The sequence below is a fragment of the Tachyglossus aculeatus genome, chromosome 9 (genome assembly GCF_015852505.1).
Source record: "Tachyglossus aculeatus isolate mTacAcu1 chromosome 9, mTacAcu1.pri, whole genome shotgun sequence".
Lineage (NCBI taxonomy): Eukaryota > Metazoa > Chordata > Mammalia > Monotremata > Tachyglossidae > Tachyglossus > Tachyglossus aculeatus.
The window spans coordinates 47,128,826-47,143,767 of record NC_052074.1 but is presented as its reverse complement, the minus strand read 5'-3'; the positions used below and the strand labels follow the sequence as shown (position 1 = coordinate 47,143,767).

General features: G+C 40.8%; 1 protein-coding gene across 5 annotated transcripts in view; it reads right to left on the bottom strand.

The window, feature by feature from the left end:
- Nucleotides 1–14,942, bottom strand: part of PKP4 (plakophilin 4) — a 154,331-nt gene that overhangs the window by 33,020 nt on the left and 106,369 nt on the right. For all 5 annotated transcript variants that reach the window (XM_038750806.1, XM_038750808.1, XM_038750810.1 and 2 more), the window contains one exon: nucleotides 7,962–8,175. In XM_038750806.1, coding sequence (XP_038606734.1) covers nucleotides 7,962–8,175 — 214 coding nt within the window. The remainder of the gene's footprint in view (nucleotides 1–7,961; nucleotides 8,176–14,942) is intronic.

Sequence of the window (14,942 nt, the reverse complement as noted above, 5' to 3'; positions counted from 1 at the left end):
CTGGCTTGCTGTTACCTGAGTTGGTTCTGAAGTAATACTGTACTACATTTATTCCTTTTTCATCATTTCATACATTTTAATTTGCACTGTTGGTTATAAAATATAGAAGCCACTTTCCATCAAAAGTATGTTCCTCCATACCCTGTAAAAAATGACTTATTTGCATATACTGAACGGTTTGAAAAGCAGCATGGCTTAGAGGATAGAGCATGAGACTGTGAGTTAGAAGACCTGATTTCTAATTTCGGCTCTGCCACTTGCTGGCAGTGTGACTCTGGGCAAGTCACCTAACTTTTCTGTGCCTCAGTTTCCTCATCTATAAAATGGGGATTAAATACCTGTTCTCCTTCCCTTTTAGACTGTGAGCCTGATGAAGGATAGGGACTGTGTCCCACCTGATTATCTTGTATCCACTCCAGTACTTAGTACAGTGCCTGGCACATTGTAAGCGCTTAACAAATGCCACCATTCATTCAATTCATTCATTTAATCATATTTATTGAGCACTTACTGTGTGCAGAGCACTGTACTAAGCGCTTGAGCACTGTACTAAGCGCTTGATTTTTAATAACTATTATTACTAAAATCAATCAATCGTATTTATTGAGCGCTTACTGTGTGCAGAGCACTGTACTAAGTGCTTGGGAAGTACAAGTTGGCTACATATAGAGACAGTCCCTACCCAACAGTGGGCTCACAGTCTAAAAGAATTATTAAGTGTGTTAGTGTAGATAGCTGGTGTTCCAAATGCTTTTAGAGGAGGGATGGTGGTGAAAGGGGTACTTTGGAGGCTCATTAGGCCAAAGATAAATTCTCTCTTTCAGTATAAGTAACTCAATACCTTACCTACCAATGGGAACAAGACTTTCTATTAAAGGGAAAAAGAACTGTGGATGGTTGCTAAAATGAATCCGTACTAGATGACTTTGTCAACAGTGTGTGCACCTTTCCAAATAACCCCCCCCCCCCCCCCCCAAATGATGTACATCACTTTGCTCGTATTTTGAAAAGCATCAAAGTTGAGGGAAGATGAAGGGGGTGGGGAGGAGGAGAAGAGAGGAGGATGTGACTTTTCTATCATTCTGGAGGGAGATCTGCCCCAGATTTAATAGTGGGGCCTTTTACAGCTGGCAGGAGACACTAGTGCCTCACCGTTCCAGATGGGGATGATGGAGGTCCAGCTGGGCACCTCAACCAAAACCCAAGGCCCTGGTCTGTGATACCTGCCATGTGCCAGACCGTGATGGTGGCCCAGTAAGCTTTCCCCAATCGGAGCCATCCCGGACTAGAGGACACTCAGTTATGCCCAACTGCTTCCAAGTTTAATGATGATGAAACTGGTTCTCCTGAACTGGCTCATGACCAAACCCCAAAACAATGACCTACATTTGGCTCTAGCTTGATTGTTATCCTTTGGATATGAATATTTCTAGTAGGAAATCGCCTTAGTTGAAATTCATGGTTTAGCTGCTCCATGTGAATGAGTTTTTAAAGTCCTATGGAAGAACCATGCCCATAAAACTTAATATGGTTCTTCAGTTTCCTGCCTAAAATGACCAATTCCTCTATAAAGTGGATGCTAATGCATGGTGATTTCATTTTCCAAAAATTTAGCGTTATTACAGTGAGAAATGGGATTCTTGCTATTGTGCAGCCATGCATGCAGTTAGGTTCCCAGGACAAAGCCTTTGTTTCATAGGCCAATGAAAACTGAACGGGATAATGGAAGCTGAAGGTGTTACCTGATTTACTATTTCCTGAGGGTGCACAGAACTAGGGCTGTCAGCTTCAGGATAAAAGGGATAAAGCCTGCCACTGAATCCATTAGCAAAATTGGATCACTTTGGTGTCCTTCCATCCCTCAGCCAGGCAAACCCTTTGCTCTTTGCCTTTATTTTCAACCTATCCATTTTTGTTGCACAAACCCCTGAACCATGAGGAGCAAATGCCACAAAACCCTAGGCCGTGACTTATGATAGAACGTGCTGCTGTTCTTGTTCCTCTGCCCAGCACATGCTGACTCGGGGGAAAGACTTGGGATATAATGAAATTGGTGCTGGAATAGCACAGATTTAGGGAAGAAACTCCAGGGTTGTGGAGCATAACTTTTTTTCAGACACAGAGAATGGTAAAAACCCGGATAGGGTATCTTCATGTAGCTCTGATAACTCTGTTGCTTCTTGCCAGCTCTGTCCCTTCCTTCCGCCACTCTGGGAGAGTCCCATCCCTTCTTCTTTTCCCTCTATGCTCCCTGCCTCCCCTCCCATCTTAGAGGCTGAATCAATTGGGAGACTATGAGGAGGCACAGCAGGGCTAAGGATGCCAGAAGAGAGACCAATGGTTGCTACTATCAAAAAATGCCTAACTATAAGAACTTCTGCCGCTACACTCCCCCCACTCTCAATCCCCACCAGAGAGACCATCCTCATCACTCTCACCACAGAGAAGTGGCCTTGGTGCCACCTCCAATAACTGGAAAAGGTGAGTTGGGGACAACAGTGTATAAAAGTTGCAGACTGTTATTGTTAGATAATGCTCATAGAATAGCACTGGAAACCCAAGCATTATTCTTAGTTTTGCAATATGTGTGTCTTGAACGATTATTCATGGTCTGATGGATTTCATGCAGATCAGCCCAGCATGTCAGGAGAAAAATTAAAACAGCCACGCACTCAAGTGTGCAAACCAATATGGTGGTGCTTGGTAAGTGCTTACTATTTGCCAGGCACTGTACTAAGCACTGCAAACTGGGTTGGACACAGTCTATCCCACATGGGGGTCACGGTCTCAATCCTCATTTTACAGATGAGGCAGTCGAGGCACAGAAGTGAAGTGAGTTGCCCATGGTTCTACAGCAGACAAGTGGCAGGATTAGAACCCAGGTCCCTCGGACTCCCAGGCCTGTGCTCTATCCCTAACCTGTGGCAGATTCTTCTCCTGCCTTGCTAGTTAAAAATCAAAAATAATTTTGGATGTGCTAACAATGAACCATTCTGTTTCAGTACTAGCAGTGACGACAATATTAGAAGCTCTGCATCTGCAGGACAGTTTTTTCACCTGGTTTTCAAAAAACACAATACCCAATCATTTACCTAGGATTAATTGATACTGAAATCATAGTAACCCAAGTCACTTTGAGACCTCTCAATTCTGTCTGAAAGCTTTAGAGATTTAAAGCAAGACCAGTCACACTAAGACTGTTACGGAGACATGGCTCAAAGCTCATTTCTGATAAATTGAAATGGTGATTTCTACACCTTTAAGCATCCATTCTTTGAGGTATCATGCTGAGTGCTTTGACAACACATTTCTTTATTTTCACAGGTTTAGGTTTCCAGACTACAGATATCATCTAAATGTTAAAATAAGGTAGGCCTTACTTGACACTGAGCATCTGTCCCTGAAATAATCCAGAACGAACTGTCTCGTCTTCCCTGATCACTGCTAAGCAAGGCAGAAACAAATCACTGTTGTATATGTTACTTTGTGGGTGAATTCACAAACATGCTGTGACTGAACCTAGTCATCCAAGGAAAAGCGTTACAGCAATATTTTCCCTTTCATCCCGTTTAAAACTCCTCTTGGGTTTTCTCTATCACAGACAAACCACATAGAGAGAAGCAGCATGGCCTAGTGTATATAGCACGGGCCTGGGATCTAATTCAGGCTCTGCCGCTTATGTGCTGTGTGACCTTGGTCCAGTCACTTAACTTCTTTGTGCTCAATTACCTCATCTGTAAAATGGGGATTAAGAATGTAAGCCCCATGTAGGACATGGACTGTATCCAACCTAATTTCCTTCTATCTACCCCAGCGCTTAGTTCAGTGCCTGGCACAAGGTAAGCACATAATACCATAAAAAATTTCCATATTGAACAAGTACTGCAACAAGGTTTTCAAAGCTTGAATATCTATACATTTCAATAAGTGTTACTCAGTTATTCTTAGTTTCATATTACTTTCACCTAGATTATTCATGATCTGCTGGATTTCACGCAGATCAGCCAGCATGCTAGGAGAAAAATTAAAACAGGTTTGTACAGAAATGCACAGTAACGTCAGAGGGAGATGATAGCCAGGATTTTCCCATTAGCAACCCTTGTTAGCCAATCAAGTGACAGCAGTGAAAACCTTTTTCCCCTTTTGGACTAGGAGGGTCATTCCAGTATTATTGGAAAAGTTTGGAAGTTGGCACATAAAACCACAAGTGCATGACAGTTCAATTCAACTACATCTTTAATTCAACTACTGCTATCCTCAGTATCACCCAGCCCTTTTGCCTCCTGTTTCCCTCCTTCCCTTCCTTGCATCTCACAGTGTTAGAAGCAAACAGACAATTCTAAAAGCTAGAGTTATCCCAAAGACAAATCTATTTGTAGAATACATTTCTGAAGGCTGCCACTGATTCTGGGGTAGTAAAATGTCATCTGATTCATGAAAAGAGAAGGAAAGAAAGTTAGAATGACTTCTACTCTGCCTCGAGACAGTCTTCTCTTTCACACTAATCCAGCATCAGACAAAACATTCAGGCTCATCCAACATATTACTATGCTGCTATTAATTTTATATTCTACCTCTACACAAGTTTCTTCTGAGACACTCAAGACAAGGCACAAAGATGAGAAATCTTCCCTCTGGACCGCAACTGAATTTCCCAAGGCTGGCCAAGGGACAGAGTGCTCTTGAACACACCAGAGCAATGGAGCCAAACCAGAAAAACTGAATACCAAACAGGAAGTAGAAGTGATACAAGAGTACACTGAAACATAGCTTGAAGCAATGTACCAACTATTGTGCACCTTACACAACGGCAACAAGCAAATCACACACACCAAGCAGCTAGGAAGGACTGGCCGAATTACACAAAGGATACAATTCTGTCTCGTAGGCTCACAGAGTCTTGGTTTTGCAAGTATTTGGCAAAGTAATCATGAAGCGAATGAACTTGTGGATTGGTGTTTGCAGTGATTTTTGTCATTTCCAAAACAGTAATGAAATTATTGAGTGTGAAAAGGGCTCTTCGCCTTCAGGGTAAATAAACATTTCAATACCCTGTTATGTGATTAGAGGGGCATGTCCAATTACTCTTGGACATAATAGTAACTTAATAAAACACCTCTCCTCATTCAAAATCATACTTCCCTTTAAATGCCTAGGTGAGAAACACAAGCCACTTCATATTAAATTCCTTTCTTTAGTGCCTTTCCCAGATATACTTTATATTTTTAGTTGTTTCAATCTCTAAACAGATTATTTTTAATGTCCTGCTTATTGCTGAGTCGAAGCAGGGAGAGCAAGGTAGTTTGTAGTAGCAAATTGGGAAAGTCCAATAAATTCTTCAAATCTGTCTTGCTCATGGCAGCAGTGAGATAATCTTTCTTTTTTTATGGTATTTGTTAGGCACTTAATTATGAGTCTTCTAGACTGTGAGCCCACTGTTGGGTAGGGACTGTTTCTATATGTTGCCAAGTTGTACTTCCCAAGCGCTTAGTACAGTGCTCTGCACACAGTAAGTGCTCAATAAATACCACTGAATGAATGAATGAGTCAGGCACTGTATTAAGTGCTAGGGTAAATACAGCTATTCAGGTTGGACACAGTCCCTGTTCCACATCGGGTTCACAGTCTTAATCCCCATTTTACTGATGAGAGAACTGAGGTACAGAGAAGGGAAGTAATTTGTTTAAGGTCACACATCAGACAAGTGGTAGAGTCAGGATTAGAACCCAGATCCTTCTGTCTCCCAGGCCCTCATTCTATCCACAAGGCCACACTGCTGTTGACTGCAAAACCCTAAAGGAGGACAAAAGACATGCTGTAATTAAATATTTCTATACTAGCACACTGACATGGTGGGCAGAGATCATGAAAAGATCAGGGCAGGAATTTGGGAATACCTAAATATCAAGAGGAAGAACAGTAAACAGCACTCTGCAAGGCAAGGAACACGTTTCAGGACTGCAAAGCATAATCTTTACGTGAGCAAAATGTGAGAGAAATTATCAGTTTGACTTCCGTCTTTCCTGACCCATCTGCTCACGTAACACATTTTGTTGCCAACTGCATGACTTGTGACCTAAAGAAAACTACACCTTTTCTTAACTGCTGTTTACATTTCTTTACTATATGAGATTCAAAATTACAGACTTGGTAAGAAGATCTTTAAACTCATAGTCAACTTGAAAATCATCCAATATCAGATAATTGAACACCAATGAAACACTGCCGGCATCATCTTAAAATCAAAGAATCATAAAATGATAGAGAAAGAATGCATTTGAGGAGATAGATCATTTGATCTAGACCCTTGCCCCCAGGCAGTGAATACACCTATTCTGGGCTTAAAGATCAGTAGGGATGAAATTCCACAACTGTCTGTGGTAGCTTATTCTAGCTTTAAACTTAATTATATAAGTTTAATTAAAAATTATATAATATTATATTATATAATACTTAATTATATAAGTGTGTGACACCTTAATTATTTAATTATATAAATCAATCAATAGTATTTATTTAATGTTTATTTTGTGCAGGGCACTGTACTAAGCATTTGGGAAAGTGCCATACAGTTGGTAAAAACGATCCTTCCTCTTAAGGAGCGTGCACGCTAATGGGCACTGATATTCAAGAACTTCTACCTTAATTTCATTACCTTTAATTTGGGGCTCAGTGGCCCTTGAGAATTAGTGGTAAGCACCCTCCCCATTAACAAAACCCTTCTTATACTTATGAAATCACTCCATCACCTTCAAAATTCCAGTAAAACACTACACTTTTGATCCTTAAGCAAACTTACTCATGAATAATAACATAATAATAGTAATAATTCTGGTATTTGTTAAGTGCTTACGATGTGCCAGGCACTGTACTGAGCACTGGGGTGGATACAAGCAAATCACGTTGGACACAATCCCTGTCCCACCTGGGGCTCACAGTCTCAATCCCCATTTTACAGATGAGGGAACTGAGGCCCAGAGAAGTGAAGCGACTTGCCCAAGCTTGGAGAGCAGACCAGTGGTGTAGCCGGGATTAGAACCCATGACCTGTGCTCTAGCCATTACGCCATGCTGAATGATCACTATAATTAACTCCAGGGATATATTCTTGGCATTTTGTCAGATTACCGATCAGATGTTCAGTCCATGTCTCCCCACTCCTCAAGCACCTCCAATGGCTACCCATCCACCTCCGCATCAAACAGAAACGTCTTACCATCGGCTTTAAAGCACTCAATCAGCGTGTCCCATCCTACCTTAGCTCACTAATCTCCTACTACAGCCCAGCCCGCACAGTCCTCTCCTCTAGTGTTCGCTAACTCACTGTGCCCCGATCTCGTCTATCTCTCCACTGACCCCTTTCCCAGGTCCTCCCCCTAAGCTGGAACTCCCTCCCCGTCCATATCCACCAGTCCACCTCTCTCTCCACCTTCAAAGCACAATTAAGGTGGCATCTTCTCCATAAGGCCTTCCTCAATTAAGCCGTCTTTTCTCCGGAGTGCTCTCCCTTCTGCGTCGTCTATGCACTTGGATCTGTGACCTTTGAACATATGATATTCACCCCACCCTCAAACCCACACCACTTATATACATACCTTTCAATTATTTATTTTAAATTACTTATTTATTCATATTAATGTTGGCAACCTCCTCTAGACTGTTTGGTCATAATGGGCAGGGAATGTATCTCTTTTGTATTATACTCTCCCAAATGCTTAGAACGCTGCTCTGCACATAGTGAGTGCTCAATAAATACCACTGCTTAATTGACTGATTACCAGAGTGATGCTTTTTTGAATTCTAAAAGACAGTTATACAAGTTGGCATTTGGATCAACTGATTTATGATTTCACTGTAACTTTAACACAGTGATTTGCCACAAAACCCTAATCAAATAATTCAAGTTTAATCATTTCATAATCTTGTTGCAGTCATAAAAATGCATACATTGCTTGTTCTTACCAGTTACAAGCTCTCTTATCTCTGCATCAATAGATTTTCTCAATAATCTTAACAGGGCAGGTATCCCACCAACGTTCTTCATTGCTATTTTATTTTCATCAGTAGATTTTCCATAAACAAGGTTTCGCAGTGCACCACAAGCATTCTTCTGAACTTCCAAAATCCTGTGATCCAAAAGGTCAACCAGATGCTTGATTCCTCCTAATCTACATACCTGGAAAGAGAAATAACAGCATTAGCCTAAACTGGTGCATTATTATTATAATCAATGGTTTGGCAAATGTTAATATTTGTGAAAGAATTAGGTGAAATCAATGAGTAATATAAAAATTCACTACACTGAACAACTTAAATGAACAATTATCTAGTTAAGTTGCCCTTGTAAAAATCTAATCTGGACAACGGCACAGCAAACTGAATTTCTGTTTTAGATTACGAGGTTGGGTGTTCTAGATGGTTCAGTTAACTAACTGTCATTGTCAAATCTCAACTTCTCGTTGCATGAATAGGCCAGAATAGTCTCTCTCTCCAGGCTCACAGCAAGCAGGAGTTTGTAAAGCATTATCTTCAGTCTTCCTTTATTTGTTGGGGTGAAGACTTTTGTTGGATAATACAATTGTACCTCTCATTCCAATAAACTGAAAGCTCCAATAATTTGGCATTATTAGCATTTTCTGGAATCCTGTGGTTATGCCATTGCTTTTCTCAAATATACTCAATCTCAGATGTACTAAGTAAACATAATTCATGGTGGTCATGGTAAAATAGATGCTGGAGTAAAGTAAAAGAATGATCTAGGTTTAAAATTGGAATTTGAGAAATATTTGTTGATTTAACATCATAAAACGGCAAAATGTCAGCATATATATTCCCCATTAATACTTTTTTGGGGTGCTGGCAAATTGTTTCTAAACAATCAGAAAAAGTAGAAAAGCCAGTTGCCTTAATAGCTGTACTAATAAGGTTTCAGTAAATTCCTCTGCCTTAGAACTTACTGTGTTTGTAGGTGAAGGTTAAGGCAAAGGAGTGCTTACCTGATGTTTTAAAAGCTCTCTGATGTTGTGAAACTCTCTCTTTGAATCTCAGGTGCCCCAGACATGGGATGAGTGACAGGTATGGCTGCTGTAAAATGCTCTTTGTATAGTATAGAAAGTACCACACTCCACTGGGATCCATTTAAGGCAACTTCTACTTTAACTTTTTTTTTTGGTATTTGTTAAGTGCTTACTATGTGCAAAGCACTGTTCTAAGCACTTGTGGGGGCTACAAGGTGATCAGGTTGTCCCACTTGGGGCTCACAGTCTTAATCCCCATTTTACAGATGAGGTAACTGAGGCACAGAGAAGTTAAGTGGCTTGCCCAAGGTCACAGAGCTGACAAGTGCTGGAGCCGGGATTCGAGCCCATGACCTCTGACTCCCAAGCCCTCGCTCTTTCCACTGAGCCACGCTACAAATCAGTAACAAGCACATTAGATTGTCAACCCTTTGAGGGCAAGGATGCCATCTTTATTCTTCCATTTAAGTCAATCAGTCAATCAATCATTCATATTTATTGAGCGCTTACTGTGTGCAGAGCACTGTACTAAGCGCTTGGGAAGTACAGGTTGGCAACAAATAGAGACGGTCCCTACCCAACAGTGGGCTCACAGTCTAGAAGGGGGAGACAGAGAACAAAACCAAACATATTAACAAAATAAAATAAATAGAATAGATATGTACAAGGAAGATAAATAGAGTAATAAATATGTACAAACATATATACATATATACAGGTGCTGTGGGAAGGGAAGGAGGTAAGGCGGGGGGCGGATGGGGAATCACCTCATGGCAATTAGAGGGCATCATAGAAAGCAAGCACTCTGTTAGTATGGCCACTGCTGATAATAATGAGGATCCAAAGATAGTATGATCTGGCTTTTAAAAGCCCTACTAGAAGGAATCTAATGCTCCTCACAGATTAAATTAAGGAGAATAATCAAATAATCCCCCAAATTCTATCTTTTTGTACCTTGTATCTGGGAAACGAACTTATGGGCTATTACTGTGGTCAGGAGGAAGGAAAACTGATATCTGCTAAAATCCATAATAATCATGGATTCAAGAGAAGTAGTGTGGCCCCGTGGATAGAGCACAGGCCTGGGGGTCAGAAGGACTTAGACTCCTAGTCTAAGCTCTGCCACTTGCCTGCTGTGTGACCTTGGGCAAGACACTTAATTTATCTGGGCCTCAGTTAACTCATCTGTAAAACGGGGATTAAAGCTGGGAGCCCCATGTGGGACATGGACTGTTTCAAACCTGATTAACTTGTATCCACTCCAGAGCTTAGTACAGTACCTGGCACACAGTAAGCACTTAACAAATACTATAAAAAAATGCAATTCACTCTGATCTTCACCCTATTTAGAAATTCTTTAGCTGTGAACACTATTTGCCAGCTTTGAAAATACAGGTCAATTAATATTTTCTAATATTCTCTTTTAGCTGAATTTCTTCTGACCACCAGAATGACTCATAAACATCGACAGAAAACGGCTTCGACAGGTAAAAAGTTGGCTTTCATCACTGCAGCAAGTTCAGAATGCAGATCAGTTAAAAAGAACTGCACTGTAACTTATTTCTGTCAGAATCTCAGCACAAAGTATTTCAGGGCAGAAGCAAGATTTTTGTCATCAAAAGTGTGAAAAAGCAAAGGAAAAACATTCTTGGACATCTGGTATTTATACGGAGGCAAAAAAATATAGCAGATAGATTTTCCCACAGAAAAAGGTTTTCAATTAGTTCACTGTAAATAGTCAATCTCTCTCTTTTTTTTGACTTTTTGTTTAAAAGTGGGGGATATGCAAACCCATGCACTGTTAGCTAATGGGTCAGAAAGTGGAGATTTGGAGTGTTTCCAGCTTTGTTCAGTAACTCTCTGGTCTCCTTATAATGAGCCTGGCAGTCACTGTTTCCTAGAGCCATGGCTTCACCCTCACAGCTGGAAACCACAGCTGGAATGGTTCCTTTGACTCCCAAGGAGTTGGCACCTACGCACCGAACTGAAAGAATGAAACAGTTGTGAGTGATGTATTACAGCCCTTCCAAAAACATGAACGGCACTTCTCTTTGACAAAGAGCTATATGAACTGGAAAGGTTCTGAAGGCATCCTGAGGAATACAAAATGTTTAACAGAAGCATATTTCTCTTATTTTTTTATTTTGAAAATCAGTCATGTTGGTGTGTTTCGAAGTTAGAAAAAACAACAGATGTTTTTTTCGGAGTTCATGGACTGTTTCTGTGCAGAAACAAAGCTGCTTCTTAGAGTGGGGTCCCCTTAAGCAGTCCGTCCATATTGCTGTCTAAATACTTGGTATTGTAATTGTGCGTGATTTTCCCGTTCATCTATCTGTTAAAGTTATATATTACCCTTGCACAGGGAGCTGTCAGGGTGTAGCCGTCTATGACTCTATATGGCAGAGAGATAACATTCTGCACTAAAGATTTATGTGGTGTTTATTTAAAGATGTGCCAAGGCTTCTTAGTTTAAAAAAACTACATTAAAATAATAAAGCAGTTCTACCTCCAGGCAAGGGAAGTCATACCACAAGTTGTTTTTCTTTACTTAACTTTCCTTAATGTGTTTGATACTGCCAATCTTGGCACATATTTGATGTCTCCTGCTTCCTTTAATTTTCCTCGGGGCTTCCAAGACCTCTGAACACAGTGGGTGCTTAACAAATGTTACTGGCTGACTGACAGACATCCTGGAGGGACTTCCAGTCTTTTGGCGGGATTCAATCTCCAATGCATGTTCAGCAGCCCCACTGAAAATAATATAGAGTTTACTTGCCGTAAAGCGGTAGACCGTGTAAAGGGGCTGAGAAATGCGCCCATGACCACATCGGAGACATAACAGATCTCTCCAAATTCCTGGCAGTAATCAACTGACATTACTCGGCTTGCATATTTAAAGAAAGATACTCACTTTGAAACAGAACACATTCCCTAAGACTTTTACATTTAACCATAATATACAATATACAAAACTAATGTCAGCTCTTTAAATTGAAAATGGGACTATATGAAAATATTTTAAACCGAGTCAATGAAACCCAAAAGTCATATAGGAACCACAGCCACTGTAGTGTTCAAAATGTAGTTTTGTGTTCATCTTCTTTGGAATAGGCAGGGCTCAGAAAAGTTTCTTTTAATTTCAGGAGCTGAATAGATTGGCATAGTTTTCTTTCAGACACATATTTTGCATACCTGCATATTCTCCCAGGGAATGCTTAGTTTTCTTTTAAATTTCCTTCTTGCCCTGGTTATTCCAGTAAAGGGATCATGGCTGCAATCATTAGTTAAACATTCTAAACCTAAAATTTGCACTAAAGTCAATCCTTTCCTCTCCATCCAAAATGCTATCATGTTGATCAAAGCAATTCCCCTATCTTGTCTGGATTATTGTATCAGCTTCCTGGTTGACCTCCCTGCCTCTTGTCTGTCCCTACTCCAGTCTACACTTCACTCTGGTGCCTGGATCATTTTTCTACAAAAAAGTTCTGTCCGTGTTTTCCCACACCTCAAGAACCTCCAGTAAAGTTGCCCATCCACCTCCATGTCAAACAGAAACTCCTTACCAGCAGCTTTAAAGCACTCAATCACCTTGCCCCTCTACTTCACCTCATTGCTTTCCTACTACAACCCAGCCCATACATTTTGCTCCTCTGGTGCCAACCTACTCTCTAACCTCGATTTCATCTATTTCGCCCACATCCTGCCTCTGGCCTCGAATGTCCTCCCCCTCTTCATACTTGACAGACAATTACTTTCCCCACCTTCAAAGATTTATTGAAGGTACATCTTCTAGACTTTGAGCCTGTTGTTGGGTAGGGATTGTCTCTGCTGCTGTATTGTACTTTCCAAGCACTTAGTACAGTGCTCTGCACACAGTAAGCGCTCAATAAATACAATTGTATGAATGAATCTTCTCCAAGGGGGCTTCCATGACTAAGTCCTCATTTCCTCTTCTCCCACTCCCTTATGTGTTACCCTGATTTCCTTCCTTTATTCACTCCCACCTCCGCCTCATAGCACCTATGTACATATCTATAATTTATTTATTTATATTTTTGTCTGTTTCCCCCTTTATATTGTACGCTCATTGAGAACAGGGAACATGTCTACTAACTCTGTTATACTGTGTAATCTCCCAAGCGCTCTGCGCACAGTAATTGTTCAATTGTACAGACACTGTCTGTATCCAATATTCTGCCCACTATTTTTCCAAGGTGTTTATTATTTCTTTCCTGGGGCAAAGTCATAGGCTTCCAACACCTCATATGTTCAGCAATTTGCTAGCTAGCTTTTAAGTTTGCAGTCCAATGTCCTTTTATGTCTGCAGAGTAGAATGATGCCCTTTTCATGGAGTTGCCCTTTTCAGGGGGTCATCCGGTTCACTGCTCTCTTTCCCAGACAGAGCAATATTTATGCCATTAAAACAGTCCTATATCAAAAGTCTATTCTTTCTATCAATGTTTATGACTTTCCTTCCCTCTAGATTGTAAGCTTCTTGAGGGCAGGAATACCTAATAATTCTTTTGTATCTATCTCCCAAGCAGTCAGTACAGTGCTCTCACTCAGTGAATGCTATTAATTTCCCCTTTCCCCTTCCTGACAATAACAGTTAGTAAACAGCCATGCAGAAGGTGTGAATTCATTTTGAGTGTTCCTGATTTGCAGGTGGTCCCCCAAGACTCCTGTCATTCGGGGATGTCTCGCTGGCATGGATGCCCTGCACCAGATAATAATAATAATAAAAATTGTGGTGTTAAGTGCTTACAATGTGTCAGGCACTGTATTAAGCACTGGGATGGATACAAGCAAATCATGTTGGATAGAGTACCTGGCCCACGTGGGGCTCACAGTCTCAATCCCCATTTTTCAGATGAGTAACTGAGGCACAGAGAAGTGCAATGACTTGCTCAAGGTCACACAGCAGACAAGTGGTTGAGTTGAAATTAGAACCCAGGTCCTTCTGACTCCGAGGCCCGTGCTCTATCCACTAGACTATGCTGCTTTTTTAATGGATCCCAAGTCCCAGTAGAAATTGCCTAAAACAGGACAGCTCCATGGGGTGGAGGAGGGTTATGCTTCTAATAATCCTTAGGCTGTGAAAATTCTTTTTTCTATCTAACCCAGCTATCTCCTTCCATAACCCACCACTACTTCTTCCAGAGAAAGAGATATATCTGCCTTTTCACCATTTTCCTTTGACTGGGCACAGGCACATGAATTCCAGTGCACAGAGAAGACTACTTTGAAGTAGGATAATCAGTCTAAGTTGCTAGGCTTATATCCCTGAAGTATCTTTCTTCAAAAGATACATAATGTATTTAATTTATAGGAATAAATCACTTTCTTTACTCTTACTGCCATATAAATAAAAAAAATCTTTTTTCTTTTTTTAGTCCTGAACTTCTTCACTAGGTTCTTGGTTGCTCTTGTTACACAAATTGGTTTCCCAGATACTTAGGTACACCATTTTAGTCACCTTAATCTCAACAAATCCCCTTCAAAGCCCTACTGAGAGCTCACCTCCTCCAGGAGGCCTTCCCAGACTGAGCCCCCTCCTTCCTCTCCCCCTCATCACCCCCCCCCGCCTTATCTCCTTCCCCTCCCCACAGCACCCGTATATATGTATATATGTTTGTACGTATATATTACTCTATATATTTATTTTATTTGTACATATTTATTCTATTTATTTTATTCCGTTAATATGTTTTGTTTTGTTGTCTGTCTCCCCCTTCTAGACTGTGAGCCCGCTGTTGGGTAGGGACCGTCTCTATATGTTGCCAACTTGTACGTCCCAAGCGCTTAGTACAGTGCTCTGAACACAGTAAGCGCTCAATAAATACGATTGAATGAATGAATGAAGGAGCAAATCTAATGCTGCTTGTCATTTCTCCTTTACTGCAGATTGACAATAGAAATTATTTTC